This window comes from Zea mays, chromosome 8, assembly GCF_902167145.1.
Source record: "Zea mays cultivar B73 chromosome 8, Zm-B73-REFERENCE-NAM-5.0, whole genome shotgun sequence".
Classification (NCBI taxonomy): Eukaryota; Viridiplantae; Streptophyta; class Magnoliopsida; order Poales; family Poaceae; genus Zea; species Zea mays.
Window position 1 is genome coordinate 64,621,351 of NC_050103.1, and position 27,056 is coordinate 64,648,406.

A 27,056-nucleotide genomic window follows, 5' to 3' on the forward strand; every position below is an offset into this window, starting at 1 on the left:
TCCTCGGGGGCTGGGCATGTGTCAACACCATCCCTGGAGTCCAAGTTCTCTGCGGTAGCCACTTCTAAGGCTGACGGGCCCTCAGTTACTTCCATGGGACCAGGACGATCCAAGACAGTCTCCTGACCCTCGAGATCGCGCTCTAAGGTCGACGAGGCACGGGATGACCTCAACCCAGCATCAAGCACATCAGCACAAACCTCCATCACACCATCATCTGCTGGCTCCGATAACAAATCCTCTGGAACCATATCCTCAAGAGTCTGATCAAAATTCGCCAGGGACAATTCTTGCAGACCAATGAGAGCAGACAGAGCAGGAGAAGGAACTCCACTACTTTCACCACTAGCGATGAACTGCCGACTGTTTTTCCGAGTCAAAGGAACTTCATCCTCTTCTTCCTCGTCGTCTACATTAGCAACACAGGCAGCACACCCATTGGGATCAGCAGCAGAAGGAGCACACCCATTGGGATCAGCAACAGATGGAGCACCCACATTGGGATCAGCAGCAGATTGGGTACACCCATTGGGATCAGTGTCAATAAATTCAGTTACAGGCACTTCTTCAACAGCAGGAACCGAAGTACCAACGTCCTGATCCAAACTGGATACTCGCCGGAGGCGTCTCCTTTTCTTTTTCTGCTCATCAGCAGAAGGATCAGGTTGGTTGGCTCGGCAAGGGCGCCTCTGGCGAGTACTGGCAGGCTTCTGAGTATCCAAGGTCGTACCAGCCTCTAGGAGGGGCGCCACCACCGATGTCCCAGCAGGAGCAGCATCAGAAGAGTCCTCAGCCAGCAAATCAAGCATAGCACTTATCTCTGCATCGCTAGGATTCAGGGGCACCTCAAAATGGACCTGCCGTTCATCATCAGGAATCTCCCCGAGCGAGACAACCAAGGCACTAACTTCTTCAGCAGAGGGTCGCACTCTAAGGCCCAAACTGCCATCAGTGATAGGTGGATTCGACACAAAAAGGGTGAAGGCTTTGGGAGGAGGCAGGTTCCAGGCCGAGTATGCCACTGGGGCACCAACATTAGGCACTTTGCCTCTAAGGATCATCTCAAGTCGGTTCACCAAGTCCACAGAGGGAATTCTTCTGTTGGTAACCCGAGTTGAGTCGGCTAGGCCTCGATACAGATAAGCCGGGTATGCCCTGTCTTTCAATGGCTGAATATTCTTGAAGACAAAATCAGCAACCACAGCTTCAGCAATCAGACCCCTCTCCTTCAGCAATCCAACTTCAGCCAGCAAAGCACCTGCCTCAGCTACCTCTTGATCTGTGGGGGACTTGGTCCAGCTTGGGGTGCGAACATCCGGTTGTCTTCCCGACCGAGGGGGGAGAGAGTTTCCATAATTCTCAACAATGAACCACTCCAAGCGCCATCCCTTGATACTGTCTTTGAGAGGGATTTCGAGATACTCAGTCTTCCTCCCGCGGCGCATCTCCAAGCTAGCACCCCCAACCAACTGATGTTGTCCCCCGGCCATCCCAGGGCGACAGTGATACAAGTACTTCCACAACCCGAAATGTGGCAGCACACCAAGAAAAGCTTCGCATAAATGGATGAAAATGGAAATTTGCAAGATAGAATTGGGATTCAGATGGGTCAAGTTAAGATGGTAGAAATCAAGGAGGCCGCGGAAAAAGGGAGAAATGGGAAGACCGAGGCCGCGGAGAAGGAAAGGAGCGTAAATCACGGACTCATGGGTATCCTCAGTCGGAACAGTGACCCCATGGCAAATCCGCCAAGAACAGAGCTCCTTCGGGGGAAGAACCCCGATGGACACGAGGTGGAGAAGTTCGGGCTCGGAGATGACAGACATATGGTTACCTGCGAAAGGCAACTGGCTGTTGGGGTCGATTGGAGGAATCACCGCGGCAGACGAACTCGAGGCTTTCCTCTTGGGCGCCATCTCGATTCTACCGGCGAGCAGAGTTGGAGGCGAATTGCAGAGAGGATTCGGAAGCGAGAAAGCAAGAACTAGGGCACGGAAAGCATAGGCGGCTAAAAGCGCAGCACTTATGGGATATTCCCGAGCCAGATACCGTTTCAAAAAGCGCCCAGTCAGCACCCGACGGTTATTTCCAAAACACCGGCGAGCCACGTCATCACCCGGCAGTTATTTTCAGAACACCGGTGCGCCACATTATCACTCAGCTATTATCCTCAAAGTAGCCCACGCAGCCCGCTATCGCTCGGCGTTACCTCTAAAACGCTGACGTCGTCCTCAAGTCACTCGGCGTTACTTCTAAAACGCTGACATCGTCTTCAAGTCGCTCGGTGTTACCTCTAAAACGCTAACGCCGCCCTCCAGTCGTTCGGCGTTACCTCTAAAACGCTGACGTCGCCCTCCAGTCACTCGGCGTTACCTCTAAAACGCTGACGTCGTCTTCAAGTCACTCGGCGTTACTTCTAAAACGCTGACGTCGCCCTCAGGTCACTCGACGTTACTTCTAAAACGCTGACGTCGTCTTCAAGTCGCTCGGTGTTACCTCTAAAACGCTGACGCCGCCCTCCAGTCGCTCGGCGTTACCTCTAAAACGCTGACGTCGCCCTCCAGTCACTCGCGCGTTACCTCTAAAACACTGACGTCGCCCTCCAGTCACTCGGTGTTACCTGTAAAACGCTGACGTCGTCTTCAAGTCACTCGGCAGCTACCTCTAAAAGCATCGATATGATGCCCGAGTTATTCACTTACTATTCCAAGGGAATCAACTTCACGAAAAAGGCAGGAAGAGTAATGATTCAAGAACTTTGAGTTATGAATATCGAAGAGCAATCATCACAGAGAAGCTAACATCATTTCTTCATTAAAGGGAAGATATCATACTTACAAATCAACTCATTATGAGTTGATACTTCCCTATTACTACTGCTACATTACATTACATTACTACTACTACACTACACTATACTACTCTACACTACTAAATACTACTATATTATTCTAACTATACTATACTAACATCTAAGGACTAGTGGCATCTAGCCACTGGCCCTGTTGCTGCCGCCGCCGCTGCCGCCCTTGTTGCTGCCCCTGCTGCTGCCGCCGCCACCGCTGCCGCCCCTGCTGCCGCCGCCATCGCCCTTGCTGCCGCTGCTGCCGCCCCTGCCGCCCCTGCCGCCACCGTCACCGTCGCCGCCGCCACCGCCTTCGTCGTCGTCGCCATCCTCGCCGCCGCCGTCCTCCTCGGACGAGTCCTCCTCATCCGAGGAGTACTCTGACTCATCCGAGCCCTCGAGCCCGGAGCGCTCGACGGCCCAGATGTACGTCTAGACCTCCGCCGCGAGCCCCTGGGAGTCGTCTGAGTCGTCAGACGACTCACGCAGGGGGATGGGAGCCGGAGACCCCTCAGACTCAGAGGAGAACTCCTCCTCTAAGTACTCCGAGTCACCAAAATCCTCCGATGGAGGAGTTGGCTCACGCTTGCGCTTGTTGTTCTTGCCCATGGTGGAAGCGAAAGGGAGAGGAGAAAAGCAAGCAACAGAGAACAACAAGAGATGTGAAAAAGCCGGAGAGACAACGACATTATTTATAGAAGGAGAAGGCAACCGCTCACCTCCAACCGCGGTCACTGAACAGTCGCAAAGCATTCAATAAGCACTTCAACCCGTCTGAAGACACGCCAGGTGGCTGACGCCGTTTCACGCAACACAACACCCATTGGGACTCCAGTCAACAGCGCGGAGGATATGATTACACCCGCCGTCACATCACATTACTACTCAGAAGCAGCCGGCTAAAACACTCAGCGTACCAAGCCGTCCCTTGCCCACACCCATTGGGGGGGACGCCCAGGAATTATCAGTATATTTTTCAAAACTGTCACATCTGTGCAGGGCAGGCAATGAATACCTCAAGACAAAAATGAGATATCAGTAAGGATCAGAGGAAAGCCAAATATAGCCGGTGAAGTACAAAATATGGCCAACAGAAGCGACGTGAAGACTAGACAGAGAGCGTCCATCAAATGTCCAATCAGTCACAGAGCAAATAAATTACACCACCTAGCAAGATATGGATGGATTGTGAACTCGGCTGTAAAAGACAAAATACATGCTGACCTCTGAAGCATAATATTGATGACATAATGCTGACCTCCAAAGCATAATGCGGATGGCATCATGCCGATTTTCACAGGCAGAAAGGATAATATTCAACAAAAAGACACCAAAGGAAGACCTTCGAATGGATTAGTCTCAAAAATCCATTTGAAGGTCGGGGGCTACACCCATTGGGTGCACCTTCGGTGCACCCCATGGATCACTATTTCAGGCCAAGATAGTGCCGACTTCTAAGGTATGGGACAAGATTAAAGACAAGGCTGACCCTCAACCAAAGCACAAGAGTAAGACGAAAGTAATTTCTGATGGCGACCTTCGAGTAGATTATTTTCCAAAATCTACTCGAAGCTCGGGGGCTACACCCAAGTTCAGGGTACTACAAGATGAAATGCCGACCTCTAAGGCACAAGCACGAAACAAAGCTTCAGTTTACGAGTGATCAAAGCAGGAGGAGACAGTAAGAAATCGTTTTCCCCAAATTACCTGCAAGCTGGACCTAGGATCTTTGGGCTGATTACCTCAAAATCAACCCAAAGATCGGGGGCTTGTGGGGGACAGATATCCCCCGGGTCCACTAAAAGAGTAAAAGACCTCACGAAAGGCCCAATGGCCCAATAAATCGTAAGGTCATTCTTTCGTGGGCCTGGGGAGGGACAATCAGCAAAGCAGATCGACATGAGGCCGGATTGATGCCAGCCCGGATGGCCCACAACGTCGAGCGAGCGACCACAACAGAGATCCGACTTTCCCGCGCTGGAGCCCCCATGCAACGGAGCCATGCGAGGATAGGTCGGCAGAACCACAGGGAGATAAACTCAAACAGTTCACTATCTTTTAGCTACACATTGTTATCATATCCACATGTATTGCCCCACGGTCGAGTATATAAGGCCTAGGGGGCACCCCTTCAGAACGACCGACCCTATTACTCAGCCTCCCACATCAACTCTCTGCATTCTCAATTCGGAGAGCTCTCTTGTAACCTCATTCACCAAGCATACTCACCAGGACGTAGGGTGTTACGCATCTCTAAGCGGCCCGAACCTGTAAACATTGTCCACTATCTCTCGTGCAACTGGCACGAACCATTTTGCTACAGTCGTCAACACCGTCCTACTCCTAAAAACACCTTGAGGGGCAACTCCGGGTGTGCGGTCGGACCCAAAACACCGACACTAACGACCGTCAGTCTTTGCCGAGAGCTGAGGATTGACACTCGGTAAAGAGGATTATTTGTCGAGTGTCATATAATGGGCACTCCGCAAAGGACTCTTTGCCGAGTGTCTTCTCTAGACACTCGGCAAAGTATATTTTTATTTTTTTTGATTTTGTCTCTCAAACTTTTTGTTGTATGTTCCTACACTATGTAGATCTACATGTATCATTTGTGGACAATTATAACAGAGTTTTCAATCGTTAGTAGATTTAGTTCGTTTATTTGAATTTATTCGGAAAATTCAGATTTGAACTGCAGGTCACTCGAAATTTGAAAAACCGTGCATGCAAAAATGATATTCATGTTACTTAGCATAAGTTACGACCGATTTCAGGAGCGGACCGGAAACTTCGAGCAACATACTCACTAAACATGGCCGTGAACTTTCCATCCACATATTTAAAAATTGTATAAAACACAAAAAGTCAGAAAATCATGAAACCTGTCCACGTGTCATTATATCATATGTAGAGGTTGTGATAAAAATTTGAAAAAAAAATCGAGAAAGTTGTGACGCACTATGTGTAGAAACCTAAGTCGGGCACCGGTTTAGTGACTTTGCCGAGTGTTATGTCGCTGGCACTCGGCAAAGAAGCACGCTTTGCCGAGTGCCGCACAGAGCACTCGGCAAAGAACCTGACATGGGAACCCTGCCTGACGGGCTCTTTGCCGAGTGCTACTAGGCAGACACTCGGCAAAGAAGCCGTCTCCGTCACCCGAACCCTGCCTGACGGGCTCTTTGCCGAGTGCTACTAGGCAGACACTCAGCAAAGAAGCCGTCTCCGTCACCCCGTCGCCGTAACGACCGTTTTTCTTTGCCGAGTGCTCCCTGGCACTCGGCAAACCTCTTTGCCGAGTGCCCGAGAAAAAGTACTCGACAAAGAAGGGTTTGCCGATGCACTGTTTGCCGAGCCTTCTTTGCTGAGTGCGACACTCGGTAAAGCCTTTGTCGAGTGTTTTTACGGCTTTGCCGAGTGCTTCGGACATTCGGCAAAGTGCCCGTTTTCGGTAGTGATGGAGGAGTCGAGGTATCTTAAGATCCAATTCATTGGCGCGCGCGAGCCCGCACTGCACCTTGCTTAGAACCCACTTGATCGCTGCCTCACCTTGTTCGTTTTTCACCTCACCTAGTTCTTGGTACGCACGCTTCCCCATATATACCCCCCTGCGCACGCATAGAGCTAGCCACAAGCAGACACCGACCGCCGCCGTTGCAATGCAAGTGGCCGCCCGCGGTCGGTCACCGGCGTTGCATTGCCCCGTCTCTTAGTTTGTCGCCGTCGATCGGGGCAGAGAATGGGACGGCTCTCCTGCGGCGGCGTGCAGCCCAAGCTCCGCAAGGGGCTGTGGTCGCCCGAGGAGGACGAGAGGCTGTACGGTCACATCATTCGACACGGCGTCGGCTGCTGGAGCTCTGTCCCTAAGCTCGCAGGCAAGCAACATGCTTATATTATATACAACTCGCTCACTGCCATTCATCATATGGCGCGCGCCTTGCCTGAATTTTCGCCTTCCCGTTGTGGTGCCGGTGCCGTGCAGGGCTGCAGCGCTGCGGCAAGAGCTGCCGCCTGCGGTGGATCAACTACCTCCGCCCCGACCTCAAGCGCGGCGGCTTCTCGCAGCAGGAGGAGGACCTCATCGTCGCGCTCCACGAGATCCTGGGGAACAGGTGGTCGCAGATCGCGTCGCACTTGCCGGGGCGGACGGACAACGAGATCAAGAACCTGTGGAACAGCTGCCTCAAGAAGAAGCTCCGGCAGCGCGGCATCGACCCGGCCACGCACAAGCCGATCGCCGCGGAGGCGGGCTCGGCGCCGCTGCACCGCGACGACCAGAGCAAGCCGCAGCAGCAGCCTGCGGCGGCGGCCGTGTTCGACCCGTTCCCGGTGACCGACTTCGGCTTCGACCTGGGCGCGGCGGCATTGTACGGCGACGACGTCGGCGGCGACGCGTCGTCGGACGCCGGGTTCTTGGCCGACTACAGCAGCGTGCTGGACGTGTCGGAGAACCTGGGCTACGGGGAGAGCTCCAGCAACAGCAGCGGCTGGAACTGCGCGGAGATGGGCAATGCCGTGCTCGACAGCGAGGCGCTGCACTGGACCTCAGCCGCCGCCGCTGCCGCCACCAAGCCGGAGCCCTGCTCGGAGCTGGAGCAGCAGCGCAGCGGAGGATTGAGTTCAGAAGTGTTCAACATAGAATTCAATTTGGAATACTTCTGAATCCCGATCCTTCTTTTTTTTTCCCCGGCCCTCCATTCATCTTTGCCTTTCCTCCCTGAATTATCCATCCATCCATTCCCCTACGCTTTTACAGAAGACGCAATTGGACGATTAGGGATTGTACGTATAGTAACCAATCTCTTAATTTTGTCTAGGCCATGATACACACACCTTTTTTTAACCCTTTTTCTGTATACTCTTGCGCCAGGGGAACGGAAGACATTGGTAGGTAGATACGGGATTACTGTGTACTGCAATATACAAATGTATTTATATTTTTGTAAAGAATAAATTAAACCTGCAGTTATTTTATTTCTCTTGTGACACGAGCTTCACTTGTACGAGACAGAGTACCACAGAAAGCACCTGTTCCTTTTTTTTTCCTTCCCTTGAATCTTTTACTCCCACGACTGATAAATATTCGCTCGCTCATCAAGTTCTTGTCTTCATTTGTGTCTCACGAAACCAGAGTGGAAAGTGGTACCGGTAGCTGAGGCCGCAGGGCGTTGAAAAATATTCAAACCAAAAAAATGGAGCCGGCCTTGCCGATGCGACATGCCGATCACATCAGCCGCCATTGTTTTAATTTGGTTTAATTATCGGCGACGGACGGACGGATGATGCTTGCAGCACACTCCCGTCGTTGTGTGTGTGTCTCTCTATATATACTGTTGCGGACTAGACGGTCACAGTTACACGACAGTCTCAGTCTGTCTACAGCACGGTCGCGTAATAAATGGCCGTCCCATAAATGGCAAAACATATAGTTTTGCAATATACATTTCACGATTTAGTTTGAAATATGAGATACGATAAGGAATATGATAGGTACCATTTCCACAATACAAAAAGAAAAAATAAAAACAGTTACTGTAGGGATGGGCACTCGGTATGGATAAACTGGCACACATTAGTTTTATCGCTAGCCATGACAATGGCAATACCAGACCATGTCGTCGTGCAGCTGCAGCTACAGGCTATAGACCTGCAGCGACGAACATCTCCAGACGGGGATGGCTGACCTGATGGAGAGGGGCGAGCGTTGGCATCAGACGATCTAGGCCGCCTTTGCAAGGCGCGGGCCTACTTTTGCGGGCATCATTTCTGGGCCAGCTCAGCCTCATGTGCTTGCGGACAATTCATATATCGAATAAGGAGACACAAGTATGAACATGATGAGCTTTGATCGGGTGTAAACGAACTGAGCCAGGGGTAGATCTAGCGGATCAAGACCAACTTGATAAAATTTGTAATTCTTTAAAAAAGAATAATGTTCAATCTTTTAAAAAAAGAGACCATGTAGCTAGATGGCTATGTCCATGCGCAAATCACTATGGAGGTATTGGTCCTTTGTAAACTTTTGCAAGCCGTTGGCTAGATGATTCTTTTTCTTGCTTCAGCTTTACATTCCCTTCCCTAAGTTTTTCAATGTAAAGAGTCATTTGAACCACATAGATTTTGAGTCACAAGATCCCTATAAAGATTGATTTGGTGAACAGGAATCATGAAAGGATCTATGGAGGGAGGAATCCTATGGATCCCCTCGTGATCCCTGATCACCAAACCATCCCTAAACGAGAATCAGAACACCATATTTTTATCCATAAGAACCTAGCCTGCAGACACTAAAACTCCATAGCACATGAGGATGTGTTGAACACCAAAGGTGGCGGACGGTTCGGCCCTAGGGTCCAGACGGTCCGCGCCCCCGCGATCAGATTAACCCGGGCGATTATCCTTATCTCGTGCGTGGTTATCTATCTATTCACGTGGGATTTGCTAGCTATCGCTTAGGAAAGGGTCCAGACCCCCTCCTATATATATAAAGGGGTACGACCGATTGAAAACCACCGAACACATTCCAATCGAACTAATTACTTTATTTATCATCCCTTTATCATCCTGCCTTAGGAGTAGATGTAGCATATCCTTAGTTGTAGCTTTCCGTATATCCACCTCCACCCCTATTCGACTCTATGTCATCTAGACCCGTCTTGGGTGGCCTGCCAACCCCAAGACGACCTTAGGATCTTACCCCTCCCCAGGGCAAGATCTAGTTGTCCATTCAAAACATTATATCTCGATTGTCTCTTATTCCTAGGCTACTCTACGTCGTTTGGGGACGCTCGGGTGACCTATCGACCCGGAGCACCCTAAGATCTCTTCCCCAGCGGGCGAAATCTAGGTTCTGGTGAGGAGGAAGACAACCCTGCGCCATCGCGGGCCGTTTGGTGCGACGCAGGGAAGGCGTCGCTCCTGCTCCCAGGTCGCAGACCGTCCGACCCAGAGTCACGGACCGTCCGCGCCGCCGCAGAGGGCACCACCAGACGGTACACCCCCAGTGATTGACACTACCCAAATCGGTGCCAACAGTATCCAGTTAGGAACAGAGAACACACCTCGTCGATGTCACCAATCAACTCCCCTACGCTGCAAGCATCAAGCCATTCCATCGAGACTACAAGCCATCGAAGAGCAGAAATGATGGCTAGACATGATTATGGGTCGTTCGATCCAATTAACCTGACCTTAAAAAATCAGGTCCAACCTAACTCGATCAATACAAGGGGTGGGTACGGACCGCGGTTTTTGATCCGCAATAATTACCGGGCCAAGATTTTGACCCAAAACCCTATCCAACCCGAAAAACCCTGATCCAACCAAAAAAACCGACCTGATACATTACGGGATTGTTCGGTTAGCTCTCAATCCATGTGGATTGAGTGGGATTGGATGGGTTTGAAACCCAAACAAGTCAAACCTCTTCTCATTTTTTTCCAATCCTATCCAATCCATGTGTTTTGGGAATAACCGAACAAGCCCTACATAGGAAGGCATAGTTCAACCCGACCCGACACTAGATAGGGTAAAATATAGGCCATGCTAAATGCCCCACGATCCAGAGTGAACCGTTTGAACATGACTCAATCCCAACCCCACGTTTGAAACAGATCTAATGACAACACAGACCATTAGATAGAAGATATAAGAAGAGAAATAGATGATATGGGCTGCGAAATTCCTTGCCACGTCGTACGGTGAATAGTAAACTGGTTTGTGAAATCAATGGGAAGAAATAGACGCAAAGAATGCGAGGAATGATAAATTTTGATTTTTCTTTGAAATTATACAGGGAAAATTCCCGTGCCCTGAAAAGGTGCAGAACGGCCAGGACATCAGCGATTCAGAGTGAAATGAAGCAAGACATACTTGGCACATAAGTATACAAATACAATGCTTAAAATCCTGGAAGAAAAACACAGCTACAGATTATAGTGCTGCATCAAGCGCAATTCACAGCTTCGTGTTAAATGCTCACATCTACAGAAAATTAATAGAGGGGTACTAGTGTAGACCGGATTTGCATTTTCCGAATGCTATCGTTAGCAGACAAACAAATTAACAAAGGCCAAAACCACAAAAAAAAATCACCAAATCCGATCCCTTGCTACACGGTGGTCCATGGGCTTCAGTGTGACGGGTTAGCTTGCTGATTTGTGCTCGTTTCAACGCGCAGGCTGTTTTCACGACGGTACATAGATTTTGCGCCCTGAATTTACGCGGAAACTGTTAGTCAAGTACTAAACCCACTGGCCAGAGACAAGGTGACATATAAAAGATCAACGGAAAGTTCATGACTCTCGAACTCCTTTTGGATCGCAGTAAGAATAGATGGAGCAACAGAACATACGAACAAAAACTTACTTGGAATATCGTTCCGAGCTTTTTCAACGCTTTCGCTCGCAGCTTCAGGACATCTTTGGAGACCGTGTTATCTCTCAGAACCTGAAATATCGAAGATCATAATTTCTAATTTAATGTGTATAGCGGCATGCAAATGCAGCCTTTGATCCAAGAACTCTATGGCCACTCAGGACTTACTGCTTGGCAGACACGTGAAAGTGTTGACTCAATATCAACCACATTAATTTTCCATAGCGAGCTAAGCATGGCATCTTTTTTCTCCTCAAAACTCTTCATAAGTTGCTCTTCACTGTTCTCGCTTCCTTCCATCTTTTTCATCCCTTCTTGAAGTTGTATTAGAGAAATAGCACCTACAAGTTACAACGGAAACTTGTTACCAGTGATAAGACCACACATGGATTAATCAAAGCACTAAAGGGCGTCCTTGAAAGTACCTGAAGCAGCATTAACCTGTGATTTAATGTGGTGTCCTTTGTCTCTAACCCACTCAGCTATAAACGGTACACCCATATAAATTCTACTTTTCCCAAGTTCTCTTGCTGCTTGCCGCACGTAAATATACCCAATAGTGTGAAGCATAGCCTCACCAAATGCTGAAATTGAGACAAGTTAGAAACCTGGAAAGTCAATATTGAAATATCATAAGTTCAAGGAATAAAATAAAGACATCAGAGGACCACCATCACTGCTTGCCACACAAAAAAGATATAATCTATTCGAACGAAACTAAATCACTGTGTCTACCACATGATGAATAAAATTTTATTTGCAAGATACAGACGGTGCCCTTGGAAAAAAAGATCACAACTTGTTAGTTGTCACAACAAATACGTTATAGCATGATGTACCTGCTTCAGATAAACGCCTAGCTTCTGTGCTTGCGTAGCTCACAAATTCATCCTTTCTCTCATCTACATATGGTTGAAGTCGGTCTTTCAGGCTCTGGGTAAGCTTTTGTTCTCTCTCTCTTTGTAACTCCTGAACCATAGAAAAGTTAATTAAGTTCAACTTATAAGTGACAATGTGGATCCTAAATCGAACAATACCGCACATGCAATTGATTCAGAAAAAACAGCAGGAAAGAACATACTTTTATCTTTTCTTGAACCTTTGCTCTTGCTTCTTGACTGTTTGAGTTTTCATCAACCTCTACTGAGGCTATAGATGCTAGAGCAAGCTGGCCAACGTAATCTTCAAAATAGTCACTTCCAAAAATCATCCCAAAGACAGCAGCAGGATCCACCATGTTATCCCTGAATGAGTTGTAAAACAACTAAGAAAGTAAGAAAATGATTAACAGAATAATGCACAAGCAATTTACATCCTCTTTTTTTGCATAGAAGCAATGAGCAACATTCAGTTGCCTGCTTTCCCTAAAACAGGCATTCTTTTATAGCTCGCACACTGTGATGCTATGTATCCATCCTAAGCACTATCATGTTCTATGCCCCAAAGCAGATAAATCACTTCAATCTGAATAATCATGAGCAGACTGCCTTTTTTTCAGAAAATATATACTTAATATTTACCAAATATCAGAAATGAATCATGACTTACTGGGGAATACCCTCCTTTCCATACTTATCATAAGCCTCCTTTTTCCCAGGATCACTAAGAACTTGATAGGCCTCTCCAAGTTCCTGTTAAGACCAAGTGATTTAGTTCAATATTTTGTAGCAGTCAGAACATACAGAGGTCATACCAATCCGTCCCAAAGATTATGCATGCACAATACCAGTCGACAGTTTAGGTATTTCAATTGGAGAAAGATCAAACTCAAACTAGTAAAAAACCAATATCGTATCACATTCAGAAAATGAAGCACCGTCAGTGATGGGAAACTAATAACCAAACACTGTCACATGGGAAACTAAGAAAAGATGGCACCCTGCAAAGCTATGGTATCCCTAGAAAATCAAAGCAACCTTTAGAACATTGATGATTTAATTGTGTAGCCAAAAGGCCTCAATGTTGGCTTGTTTCAGAGAATTTTATCTTCCGATGGACACATGGTATTCGAGGGCAGTCAATGGTCTTATACATAACGGATCCCACAGGGAGAACCTACCTGGAACTTGAGTGCGGCGTCAGGGTTCCCGGGATTCTTGTCCGGATGCACCAGCTTCGCCTGAAGAAAACAGGCACCCAAGCAATTGAGAAAAAAAGGCGAGTCCACTAGCTACCTATCCGCGTCACAACATGCAAGCGAGGAGGGGCGCGGCCGAGGCGTAAGGAGATGGTGGGGGTCACCTTGATGTAATACGCCTTCTTGATCTCGGCGGAGGACGCGTCGACGCTGACCCCTAGGACGTCGTAGTAGGCGCTGTCCTTCACCATGGCAGGCAGCTCCTGGATCTCGCCGCCGGCAGCACAGCACTCAGAGCTACATGCACCAAGAGACGGGTATTAAAAATGCAAGCGGCAATGGAGGAGGCAGACGCTAATCGACGGGGAAGAAGGGACGGATCTTGGAGAGGGAGAGGGAGAGGCCGATACCGCCGGGGTCGCTAGAGCCTTCTGGGAGGTTCCCGGGGTCGACGTGAAGAACAACAGGAATGGAGTCACCGGATTTGGGGAAACCAATCAAATCTTCTGGGAAACCAAGCAGAGTAGGGGGAGCGGAGAGGGCGGAGAACGTAGAACGCGATGCGGTCGTCGTGCTGCGGAGGAGGACGCGGGACAGACAGAGAGCAGACAGGTGGAGCCGTGGAGGTGGAGCAGGCCGACAGCGGTTCCTCTTCCGGCCGTGGCAACACTACACTAGAGTGAAAACGGGCGCATTGGTCTGGGCCAGGCCTTTCCGTGTGGCAGGCAGAGGCAGGGTGGATTGCCGCTGCCCCTCCTCCTCCCCTGCTGGGGCCTGGGTGGTGATGAAGTAGTGACTGATGACTGGTGAGCAGTGACCGAATGATGCTGTGATTGAATCCATGCATGGATGACAGACAAGCTAGCACCCAGCAGGGAAAGTGCCGATTAGCAGATAGGAAATGCTATTCATCATAACATCAAAAAAACATGGTAGGATTCATGAAATACTGTAGGGCTACGTGGCTTTATTTGATAGGCTTAGATGCTGCCACCGTCTAAAATCGGACAAAATACTCGTGACTCGTGAGCTCGCTCAGACTCGTGGTTAGTTCGGCTCAGCTCGACTCGGCTCGTTTCAATTTTATTACGAGCTAAGCTAACATCTCAGCTCGGTTCGTTAACGAGCCAGCTTGACACGAGCTCGTGCCAGCTCGTTAGCTCGAATGAGCTAGTATTTATCTGTAAAACAAAGTCTATACTTGTATTGGATGAATTAATAAGTGATGAACTATGTTAGTTTAGGGTTTAACTGATGTGATATATAAAATATGAGTATTGTTAGCCTTTTCTAGTATTAAATTAGTATGAAATTAACTAGCAATTGATTATATTGTTGTATATATACCTGTATACTATTTTTTGTTGGGCTCGCGAGCTAAACGGGCTAGCTCGAGCTCGCAAACGAGCTGAGCTGGTTCTCTGGCTCGGTTTCTTAACGAGTCGAGCCGAGCCAGCTTGTTCTCTTAGGATACATTTGGTTGGAGAGTCAAATAGAATAGAGTGGCTCCATACCAGTATTTGAGAATGTAGCCGTTCTATTCTGTGTTTGGCAAGAAGAGCAGAGCCGCTATATTTTTTGTTTGGTTGAAGAGTAGAATAGAGCGGAGCCGTTTCATTCTTTGTTTGGTTTGAGAGTCGTATGAGTGTAGAGGGGAGGAGAGGAGGGAGAGCACTCACGTCCGAGAGAGCGCTCACATTCGGCCGTTTTTTGGAGCGAGAGTATTTCAACTACTTATAGTAAATTTCTATATGAAGATCTGATAGCCGTTCCACTCTTATTTTGTTGGAAACCAAACGCTCAGAAAATTGGAATGAAACCACTCTATTCTCCCCCGCTCCTCAACCAAACGGTTGGTTAACAAGCCAGCTCAAGCTCGGTCGAGCCGAGCCGAGCTGACTCGATATCTACGCCTAACTGCCACTGCCAGCTGATTCAACCGGTTACTCACTCTCATATCGTCTGCGTCACAATCACAGGCAAAACCACGAGGCCGTTTGATCGATAATTTTTATAAACAGGTCATAAGATTTTTACAGAGAACGGAAAGGAGCAAATTCTACAAATAAAACAAAATGAGCCGTGAAGAACCCAGCCAAGCCAAGTTCGGTCACACACCACAAGGCATAATGTTTTGTTTTCTTCTTCTGAAACTTACAAGGCATAGTGTTTCTTTGCTTGGTCCTATATATATCAGGGCCGGTCCTCACAATTCAGGGGCCTTAAGCGAAAATATATGTGTCGGGTACCGTAATTAGAGGTACATTCAACACTTCTAAACACGGCTGGTAATCACCATCAGCACAAGCTGCAGAGACTGATGGGCACGATTCAGGTCAAGGCTTCGTCTACTCAAGGGATGCGATCTCGCCTCGCCCGAGTCCAGCCTCGGGCGGGAACAGTAGTTCCAGGCGAATTCACGCCTCGCCCGAGGGCCTCCTCAAGCAACAGAAGCACCCTCGTCTCGCCCGAACCCCAGCTCGGGCAGGCTTCGTTGTGAAGCAACCTTGGCTAAATCGTCTCACCAACCGATCGTATCACAGGCGCATTCAATGCGAGGATCGTCTGACACCTTATCCTGACACACGTGCCTCAGTCGGCAAGGTCGAAGTGACCGCGTTCACTTCGCCCTTCCACTGACCGACCTGACATGAAAACAGCGCCGCTCGCCTCTCTCCGACTGTTGTGCCACCCACCAGGGTGAGGCTGACAACAGCTAAGTCTAGCCTCAGGCGCAACAGGAAGCTTCGCCTCACCCGACCCTGGGCCTCGGCCTCGGGAGGTGGTCTCCGCTTCGCCCGACCCCAGGGCTCGGCCTCAACCTCGACCTCAGAAGGTGGTCTCCACCTCGCCCGACCCTAGGGCTCGGCCTCAACCTCGACCTCGGGAGGAATCGCGTCCTCGCCCGACCCCGACCTCGGCCTCAGGAGGAGTCTCCGCCTTGCCCGACCTTGGGCTCGGACCGACCGCGCTGAAAGGATCACGATGCCCAAGAGGGGGGGGGGGGTGAATTGGGCTTTTCTAAAAATCAACACTAATTAAAACCTAAGCAAGAGCTAAACAAGAGCCCAACTTCACCCCAACAACTAGCACTAAGAATATAATACTAGAAATGTAACAAAGCTAAGATAATACTTCAAATACTTGCTAAACAAATACACAATGTAAAGTGCTTGAATTAAGTGCGGAATGTAAAGCAAAGTTTAGAAGACTCCTCCAATTTTTCCCGAGGTATCGAAGAGTCGGCACTCTCCACTAGTCCTCGTTGGAGCACCCGCGCAAGGGTATCGCTCCCCCTTGGTCCTCGCAAGAACCAAGTGCTCACTACGAGATGATCCTTTGCCACTCCGGCGCGGTGGATCCCTCGAGACCGCTTACAAACTTGAGTCGGGTCACCAACAAGATCTTCACGGTGATCACCGAGCTCCCAACGCCACCAAGCCGTCTAGGTGATGCCGATCACCAAGAGTAACAAGCCGTAGACTTTCGCTTGACCAAGAGAAGCCTAATGCAAGTGGTGTGTGCTCTAGGTGGCTCTCACTAGCGCTAATGAGGAACAAGCGTGGATTATGATTCTCTAATCTCCTCACTAGGCTTTTGGTGCTTGCAATGCTCTAGCAATGTGCTGGAATAAATGTGGAGTGCAAGACATTGAATATGGTGGGTGGAGGGGGTATAAATAGCCCTCACCCACCAACTAGCCGTTACAGGCAATTTACTGCGCGATGGCGCACCGGACAGTCCGGTGCGCCACCGGTGCGCCAACGGTGCGCCACCGGTGCGCCAACGGTCACTTCCAACGGCTAGTTCTGACAGAGAGCCGTTGGACTCATGGCGCACCGGACAGTGAACAGTCCAGTGTCCGGTGCACACCGGACAGTCCGGTGCGGTGTCCGGTGCACCACTAAAATTCAACTCTGAAAGCTGCGCTCTCGGGTTTCTGCGGAGGGAAAACACTGCCGTGGACCAGCCTGGCCTCACCTGGCAGAGGGTGCACCGGACAGTTCGGTGCACACCGGACAGTCCGGTGCACACCGGACAGTCCGGTGCCCCAAAGCCAGAAACACTAACTCTTGTTTTTCAGCTGATTTTCAAATCGGTTTTCGCTCTAACTTGTGTGTGAGTTCTAGAGTGACACCTAGCACTGTATATGAGTGTGATTGTGCACCAACACTACACTAGAACTCTCTTGGTCAAACTACTCATCGACAACCCCTCTTTATAGTACGGCTAAAAGAGAATAAAAGACCTAACTAAATCGCGAGTGTCCACATCTCCTTGACACTCGGACTCCGTAGACCTTCTCCTTTTGTTCCGTCGTTTTAGCCGTCGCTTCGAGTTCTTATTTCCGGGATTGTTTTCACCGTTGTAGTACTTCTACCTGTCATGCGACCTAACTTACCATTTGTCTCTGCAAAACACACGTTAGTCACATATAATATTACGTTGTCATTAATCACTAAAACCAACCAGGGGCCTAGATGCTTTCAATCTCCCCCTTTTTGGTGATTGATGACAACCCTACAAGTTTTGTGAGAGTAGTTTGTTTTGAAGATTCTGTCAATTGAAAGAATGGTTAGTTATACTCAGTAATCTTTGACAGAAAGAATGTGTACCATAATAATAAGAGTGAGCGCATACACATCATAAGATTCTTGTTCATATAAAAGTGAAGTTAAATTAATGAAACAAGAGCTAGAAGACTGGTGATAAAATATAAGGTGAAAACATAATACACATAGTCAATCATACGCAGCGAGAGTATATGACGAGTTTGTGAGCCAAAAACATCAAGCTAGTACAGAGAGTAGCAAGCACATATATTACATCAAAATGACTGAAAGGGAATTAGGCTTACACCTAGTCCCTAATTAATTTTGGTGGTTGAATTGCCCAACACAAATAATTGGACTAACTAGTTTGCCCAAGTGTATAGATTATACAGGTGTAAAAGGTTCACACTCAGCCAATAAAAAGACCAAGTTTTGGATTCAACAAAGGAGCATAGTGGGAACCGAAGGCCCTCTGGTCTGGGATCACCGGACTGTCCGGTGTACACCGGACAGTGTCCGGTGCACCACCGGACAGTGTCCGGTGCACCAGAGGACTCCAGCTCAAACTTGTCACCTTCGGGAATTTCCAGAGGCGACTCCGCTATAATTCACCGGACTGTCCGGTGTACACCGGACAGTGTCCGGTGCGCCAAGGGAGGTCGGCCTCAGGAACTCGCCAGCTTCGGGAAACTCCAACGGCTAGTCCGCTATAATTCACCGGACTGTCCGGTGTGCACTGGACTGTCCGGTGCGACTCCGGAGCAACGGCTATCTCCGCGCCAACGGCTCTCTGCCGCGCATTTAATGCGCGCTCTGCGCGCGCAGATGTCAGGCGCGCCCACTCCGGCACACCGGACAAGGAACAGTGCATGTCCGGTGTGCACCGGACACCCAGGCGGACCCACAAGTCAGAAGCTCCAACGGCTAGAATCCAACGGCAGTGATGACGTGGCAGGGGGCACCGGACTGTCCGGTGTGCACCGGACTGTCCGGTGTGCACCGGACTGTCCGGTGCGCCATCGAACAGACAGCCTTCCAACGGCCACTTTTGGTGGTTGGGGCTATAAATACCCCAACCACCCCACCATTCATTGCATCCAAGTTTTCCACTTCCCAACTACTACAAGAGCTCTAGCATTCAATTCTAGACACACCAAAGAGATCAAATCCTCTCCAATTCCACTCAAGCCTTTAGTGACTAGCGAGAGAGATTTGCCGTGTTCTTTTGAGCTCTTGCGCTTGGATCGCCTTTCTTTCTTTCTCACTTGTTCTTGTGATCAAAGCTCAATTGTAACCAAGGCAAGAGGCACCAATTGTGTGGTGGCCCTTGCGGGGAAGTTTTGTTCCCGTTTGATTGAGAAGAAGAAAAGCTCACTCGGTCCGAGGGACCGTTTGAGAGAGGGAAGGGTTGAAAGAGACCCGACCTTTGTGGCCTCCTCAACGGGGAGTAGGTTTGCAAGAACCGAACCTCGGTAAAACAAATCTCCGTGTCTCACTTGCTTATTCGCTTGGGATTTGTTTTGCGTCCTCTCTCGCGGACTCGTTTCTTTATTACTAACGCTAACCCGGCTTGTAGTTGTGTTTATATTTGTAAATTTCAGTTTCGCCCTATTCACCCCCCCTCTAGGCGACTATCAATTGGTATCAAAGCCCGGTGCTTCATTAGAGCCTAACCGCTCGAAGTGATGTCGGGAGATCACGCCAAGAAGGAGATGGAGACCGGCGAAAAGCCCACTACAAGCAACGGGAGCACTTCATCGGAAGAGTCCCGCACCAAACGGAGGGAGAAGAAGAAGAGCTCCTCCAACAAAGGGAAGGAGAAGAAATCTTCTTCTCACCACAAAGAGAAGAAGGAAAAATCTTCTTCCCACAAGCCGCATCGGAGCGGAGACAAACAAAAGAGGATGAGGAAGGTGGTCTACTACGAGACCGACACTTCATCAACATCGACCTCCGGCTCCGACGCGCCCTCCGTAACTTCTAAATGCCAAGAGCATAAGAAGTTTAGTAAGATCCCCCTACATTACCCTCGCATTTCTAAACATGCACCTTTACTTTCCGTCCCATTAGGCAAACCACCAACTTTTGATGGTGAAGATTATGCTAGGTGGAGTGATTTAATGCAATTTCATCTAACCTCACTCCACAAAAGTATATGGGATGTTGTTGAGTTTGGTGCACAGGTACCATCCGTAGGGGATAAGGATTATGATGAGGATGAGGTGGCCCAAATCGAGCACTTCAACTCTCAAGCAACAACGATACTCCTCGCCTCTTTAAGTAGAGAGGAGTATAACAAAGTTCAAGGGTTGAAGAGCGCCAAGGAGGTTTGGGATGTGCTCAAAACCGCACACGAGGGAGATGAGCTCACAAAGATCACCAAGCGGGAAACGATCGAGGGGGAGCTCGGTCGGTTCCGGCTTCGCAAAGGGGAGGAGCCACAACACATGTACAACCGGCTCAAGACCTTGGTGAACCAAGTGCGCAACCTCGGGAGCGTAAAGTGGGATGACCATGAGATGGTTAAGGTTATTTTAAGATCTCTTATTTTCCTTAACCCTACTCAAGTTCAATTAATCCGTGGTAATTCTAGATATACTAAAATGACCCCCGAGGAAGTTATCGGGCATTTTGTAAGTTTTGAGTGCATGATCGAAGGCTCAAGGAAGATCAACGAGCTTGATGATCCATCCACATCCGAGGCTCAACCCGTCGCATTCAAGGCGACGGAAGAAAAGAAGGAGGAGTCTACCCCAAGTCGACAACCAATAGACGCCTCCAAACTTGACAATGAGGAGATGGCGCTCGTCATCAAGAGCTTCCGCCAAATCCTCAAACAAAGGAGGGGGAAAGACTACAAGTCCCGCTCCAAGAAGGTTTGCTACAAATGTGGTAAGCCCGGTCATTTTATTGCTAAATGTCCTATATCAAGTGACAGTGACCGAGGCGACGACAAGAAGGGGAGAAGAAAGGAGAAGAAGAGATACTACAAGAAGAAGGGCGGCGATGCCCATGTTTGTCGGGAGTGGGATTCCGACGAAAGCTCAAGCGACTCCTCCGACGACGAGGACGCCGCCAACATCGCCGTCACCAAAGGGCTTCTCTTCCCCAACGTCGGCCACAAGTGCCTCATGGCAAAGGACGGCAAAAGGAAGAAGGTAAAATCAAGATCCTCCACTAAATATGAAACCTCTAGTGATGAAAATGCTAGTGATGAGGAGGATAACTTGCGTACCCTTTTTGCCAATCTTAACATGGAACAAAAGGAAAAACTTAATGAATTGATTAGTGCTATTCATGAAAAGGATGACCTTTTGGATTCCCAAGAGGATTGTCTAATTAAAGAAAACAAGAAACATGTTAAGGTTAAAAATGCTTATGCTCTAGAAGTAGAAAAATGTGAAAAATTATCTAGTGAGCTAAGCACTTGTCGTGAGATGATTGACAACCTTAGGAATGAAAATGCTAGTTTAAATGCTAAGGTTGATTCTCATATTTGCAATGTTTCAATTCCCAACCCTAGAGATAATAATAAGGATTTGCTTGCTAGGATTGAAGAATTGAACATTTCTCTTGCTAGCCTTAGAATTGAGAATGAAAAATTACTTGCTAAGGCTAAAGATTTTGATGTTTGCAATGCTACTATTTCCGACCTTAGAAGTAGAAATGAAATATTGCATGCTAAGGTTGTAGAACTAAAATCTTGCAAACCCTCTACATCTACTGTTGAGCACACTTCTATTTGCACTAGATGTAGAGATGTTAACATTGATGCTATACATGATCACATGGCTTTAATTAAACAACAAAATGATCATATAGCTAAATTAGATGCTAAAATTGCCGAGCATAACTTAGAGAATGAAAAATTTAAATTTGCTAGAAGTATGCTCTATAATGGGAGACGCCATGGCATCAAGGATGGAATTGGCTTCCAAAGGGGGGACAATGTCAAACTTAGTGCCCCTCCTAAAAGATTGTCTAATTTTGTTAAGGGAAAGGCTCCCATGCCTCAGGATAACGAAGGATACATTTTGTACCCTGCCGGTTATCCCGAGAGCAAAATTAGGAGAATTCATTCTAGGAAGTCTCACTCTGGCCCTAATCATGCTTTCATGTATAAGGGTGAGACATCTAGCTCTAGGAAACCAACCCATGCTAAGTTGCCTAAAAGAAAAACTCCTAGTGCATCAAATGATCATAATATTTCATTTAAAACTTTTGATGCATCGTATGTTTTGACTAACAAATCTGGCAAGGTAGTTGCCAAATATGTTGGGGGCAAGCACAAGGGTTCAAAGACTTGTGTTTGGGTACCCAAAGTTCTTGTGTCTAATGCCAAAGGACCCAAAACCATTTGGGTACCTAAAGTCAAGAACTAAACATGTTTTGTAGGTTTATGCATCCGGGGGCTCAAGTTGGATACTCGACAGCGGGTGCACAAACCACATGACTGGGGAGAAAAAGATGTTCTCCTCATATGAGAAAAACCAAGATCCCCAAAGAGCAATCACATTCGGGGATGGAAATCAAGGTTTGGTCAAAGGTTTGGGCAAAATTGCTATATCTCCTGACCATTCCATTTCCAATGTTTTTCTTGTTGATTCTTTAGATTACAATTTGCTTTCCGTATCTCAATTATGTCAAATGGGCTACAACTGTCTATTCACTGATATTGGTGTCACTGTCTTTAGAAGAAGTGATGATTCAATAGCATTTAAGGGAGTGTTAGAGGGTCAGCTATACTTGGTAGTGTTGGGGGCCTTCGGCTTCCGAAGGTCCTCAAAAACACGATTTAACAGTGTTTCTAGAGTATAATGTGTGAACAGGTATCTTCGGACTCGTATCAGAGAGGGAGAAGCTCAAAAGATACGAAGGTTGACACAGCGCCGAAGCTGTGAAGCAGGAAAGCTTCGGCATGTTCGCAGAAAAGGGAACCGACTTGAAGATGAAAAGGCCATTTAGACCTCGATAGATTACTACAGAATTACCACCAAATGTAAAGGGCATGTATGTAATTTTGTATGGGTTGTATCCCGTGCCTATAAATAGGTGAACAATACCCCCGTACTGTTCACGCTGATTTGGTGTTCACTTTTGCGTCACGCTTGTACTTTCATTCCCTTCAAACTGGAGGTACATCTGTAATTCAATGTTATTTTTATTCATATATAATAATGATATATGATGATCTACATAATTTTTTATGTTTCTTGTAACTTATTCTTCGTCAATATGTAACGCATTTATAAAGGTTCGCCCTTTGTGACCTTCGTCCGAAAATCATTATATCCCAAGGGAAATAATGCTTCGTAGGACGAAGGACTTAATCGATTAACATTTTCTATGTTGCCTTGTTCTTGAAGCATTTGAGAACAAGTCTCCAACATTGGCGCCCACCTCCGGTGAACTCACTTCCACTCTTTGAAGTTTTTTATCTTCGGCGATCATAAACCTTCGTTATGGCGCCGAAGAAAGCTTCAGCACCTGGGACTGCAGCTCTACAACCGCTGGACCACAATCAGGAGACAGTCTCTCTTCGGGAGGCCCGAAGCCAGAAAAGGAAGGCTATTAGCCCGTCACCACCAGAGGACGAGTTAGATCAAGAAATCAGAGATATGGAGATGCTTCATCAACAAGTGCAGAGGAAGAAAGAAAAGATGGCCAGGCTAGCTGAACTACAGAGGCAGATAGACGAAGCCTCTGAAGAAGTTCGTCACCTTGCTCAGGATGAGCAACACCGAGGGCCTCAGCACCAAGACCTTCATCAGGAGGGTTTTCCCAACGGAGATGACTGGTATGACAATTTCCATCATGGGAATTTTGTTTTTGACGATGCTTCTCCTCTGTCCGCTGAGCTGCAGGCTACACCTTGGCCTCCGTCCTACAAGCCTCCTCAGCTTCCCGTATTCGATGGCCACTCAGACCCGAAGCAGTTTTTGATGAGCTACGAGGCAACAGTATCTTCCTATGGTGGCAATGCTGCGGTCATGGCCAAATCTTTTGTTATGGCTGTCAGAAGTGTTGCTCAAACCTGGTATTCCTCCCTTCGACCAGGAACGATCAATTCATGGCAGAAGCTGAAGGACCTCTTGTTAACTAGCTTCCAAGGGTTTCAGACGAAGCCGGTTACTGCTCAGGCTCTGTTCCAGTGCACTCAGGATCACGAAGAATACCTTCAGGCGTATGTCCGAAGGTTCTTGCGTTTGAGAGCACAGGCACCAACGGTGCCCAATGAAATTGTCATTGAGGCCATGATCAAGGGGCTTCGGCCAGGACCGTCAGCTCAATACTTCGCCAGGAAGCCCCCTCAAACTTTGGAGAAGCTTCTCCAGAAGATGGATGAGTACATTCGGGCCGATAACGATTTTCGCCAAAGAAGGGAGGAGGCCTTCAGGTTTTCTGAAATGACCAGGGGCTTCGGTGGGAGGTTTTACCCGAGGCATGTTAGATCAATTCATAACTCTACACAAAGTGATGATAAGGGGAGCCAACAGCAAAGGCCACAATATTCTTCACAGGCTTCGGGGCAACAGCAAGCTCCCTTCCGACCACCAGCTCCAAGAGGCAGAGGTGCCAGGGGCTTCGGAGGAAGATTTGGCGATCAACAGAGAAGAATCTTTTGCTTATTCTGTGGTGAGAACAAGGGCCATACTACCAGGATGTGTCACGTTACCATCCAGAAGCAAAAGGAAATAGCCGAAGCTGCAGCACAACAAGCTCAGCCGAAGCAGGTCATGCATACAGCTTCGTATCACTCGCCCTACATCCCAGAGTATGTAGGCAACCACCCTGCAGTTTCTGTTGCTTCGGCGAGTCAATCTCAAGCTTCTTGGCAACAACCTCCGCCTCCACCTCCGTTACAGCAAGGACAGCAGCCAGAAGGGAGCCAGTATGCTCCACACCAAAGGGACTTCCGAGAGCAGTCCGAAGCTCGTACAGTCAACAGCACCGTGCCAGAGTCAAAGCACATCTATTGACAAATATCCTACCCTAATAGCAATCTTTTCTATCAAGTTTTGTTTTCTGTAATAAAGGATATTGTTTAGGTTTCATATAAATACTTTCGTTGATTCCCACAAGGAAAATATATTTTTCTCAGGCTTAAATTGTTAAAGTTTAAAGACTTGTGATAATCAAGAGGACCTTCGGATTACCGAAAATTATTCGAAACAGCAAAAAGTCGTTCTAAGGAACGCAGAGTAAGTTGCCGAAGTCATAAAAAAAGTCGTTCCAAAGGGAACGCAGTGTAAGTTTTTTGCTCCAAAGACGTTCCTAAGGGAATGCAGAGCTTACAGCGAAAAGTCAACGTTGATTCCGCCAAAAGTAAAGGCGAAGAAGCTCCAAAGACGTTCCTAAGGGAATGCAGAGCTTACAGCGAAAAGTCAACGCTGATTCCGCCAAAAGTAAAGGCGAAGAAGCTCCAAAGACGTTCCTAAGGGAATGCAGAGCTTACAGCGAAAAGTCAACGCTGATTCCGCTGAAGTAAAAGGCGAAGAAGCTCCTAAGGGAGGCTTATAATGAAAAATTTTGTATGTTTTGTCACAGGAACGCGTGTATCTTCGGAATAAACAACATTTTACTCAGCATAACATCATCGCATCATTTTGCATAACATAAGCATCATACATCATATTGCATAAAGCACAAGAAGGGGATGTGACATCGATCTTCGGAAGAATGTTTTGAAAAGGGCAAACCATGCTAAGTAGCTTCACATTGTCAAGAAGCCTGGATATTATTCATCAGAACACTGGATATTGTTGTGACAAACACAAATCCTTCTTCACGAAGCATGAAAAGAAGGGAAGGTGTTTTTTCGTCAAAGACTCAAAAAGCGGTACGTGTAAAGTTTCATGCATCGTAAAGAATTAAGCAATAAAAAGGGTATATTACATTCAGGATTACAAAATGTTACAATTCAGAAGTTTACTTTACAATAGTGTTCAATTTTCTTTTAGAACAACTTCTGCAGCCTCATTCAGGAGTCGATTGACGACTTCGTCCATGATTGCTTCGGCCATCTTTTTAATTTCATCGTCTCCTTTCGGCTGAGGGCCTGGAGACGCTTCAGCAGGATCTGAAGGACAGGACACGGCTATGCTGCTATTACAAACGGAAAATGAAGCTTAAAACCAAAAATTACAACACAATACAAACTATTAGTTAGTACCTAATTGACCTTCGGGCTCTGTGCTCTTTTCAGCAGCCTTAGTCACTTCTCTAGCATCGTGAATGCCCTTTTCACTTCTTTGAATAATATCTCCTGCCATTTCTCGGCCACCATTATCCCAGATATCAGTAAAAAACTTTCCACCAATTATGCTTGCTTCGGCCGAAGGGTCTTTTGTGTCTTCAAAGGACAAAGCAGTTTCGGATTGTGCTAAGATTTTTACGTGTTTACAGCCCTTCTTCTCTAGAATGGTGGCAATTCCTCTGGCCCCAGAGAAAGCACATATATCCCCACGGCTATTTAAAATTTCTTCGAAGGCTTCAGCTTCGTGGTCGATCCATTCAATAGGACCTTCGGGATTGCCTCTTATAAAGTTTTCTTCACTAGAGAAAGCGCCGACCCTGGCGAAGCTAGCCTTCAACTTCTTAACACATTCTATAGATTTGTTATAGCACCTCTTTTTGGATGAACGAAGCTCTTCAACAGTTGCTTCCAAGTGATCCGCCCATTGGTCGCTGAGCTCTCGCCTTGTTTCTTCAAGTATACGTTCTTCCCTGGCTCTGGCCAGTTGTTTCCGAAGATCTTCTATTTCGCGTCTCTGAGCTTCAGCCTGACTCTTGAACGCAGCTTCGTCTTCCTTTATTTTATTTATCAATGAGTGTAATATTTTATCTTTTTCGAGGCCTTCGTTCCTAAGTTCAATTACTTCGGAACGAAGGTTGCTCAGGGCTATAGTACACCCTTCGTCTTCAGCATCTTTTTGTGCCCTGAGGGCATTACTAAGTATCAGGCCCTGCAAAGAAAAGTATGTGTGTTTCAATAAAACAAGCAAAAGTTTTTTTTTGGTATCAACAAAGAATACAAGGATCCCATTTGTCGCACCTTTAAGCTATTGTAGGCCAGGCTGTCGGCCAAATCGTTCTTCGACAGCACCGAGAGCCCGTCTTCTAAGGTTGGGAATCCGAAGCTCTTGCTCATCTCCCGGCAAACAGAAATTTCCTTGTTGTCAGGGAGACAATACAGAAAGTCTTCTTC

At 47.6% G+C, this 27,056-nt stretch overlaps 2 protein-coding genes across 3 annotated transcripts; one reads left to right on the forward strand and one right to left on the reverse strand.

Moving 5' to 3' along the window:
* The first annotated feature begins 6,477 nt into the window (after positions 1-6,477).
* Positions 6,478-7,820, forward strand: LOC100272675 (MYB transcription factor). Its single transcript, NM_001147132.1, has 2 exons — positions 6,478-6,717; positions 6,825-7,820. Exons 1-2 carry the CDS (start codon positions 6,582-6,584, stop codon positions 7,502-7,504), a joined length of 816 nt encoding a protein of 271 aa, NP_001140604.1. The 5' UTR covers positions 6,478-6,581; the 3' UTR covers positions 7,505-7,820.
* A 2,867-nt stretch (positions 7,821-10,687) lies between these two features.
* Positions 10,688-14,072, reverse strand: LOC100192576 (uncharacterized). 2 transcript variants are annotated; one of them, XM_008656078.3, is made up of 10 exons: positions 13,706-14,072; positions 13,460-13,592; positions 13,278-13,337; positions 12,767-12,849; positions 12,300-12,462; positions 12,058-12,187; positions 11,644-11,802; positions 11,387-11,559; positions 11,210-11,290; positions 10,688-11,054 (listed from the first exon to the last, which is right to left on the reverse strand). In XM_008656078.3, the coding sequence occupies exons 2-10, from the start codon at positions 13,544-13,546 to the stop codon at positions 10,974-10,976; spliced, it is 1,017 nt and encodes a 338-aa protein (XP_008654300.1). In that variant the 5' UTR covers positions 13,547-13,592; positions 13,706-14,072; the 3' UTR covers positions 10,688-10,973.
* Between the last annotated feature and the right edge of the window lie 12,984 nt (positions 14,073-27,056).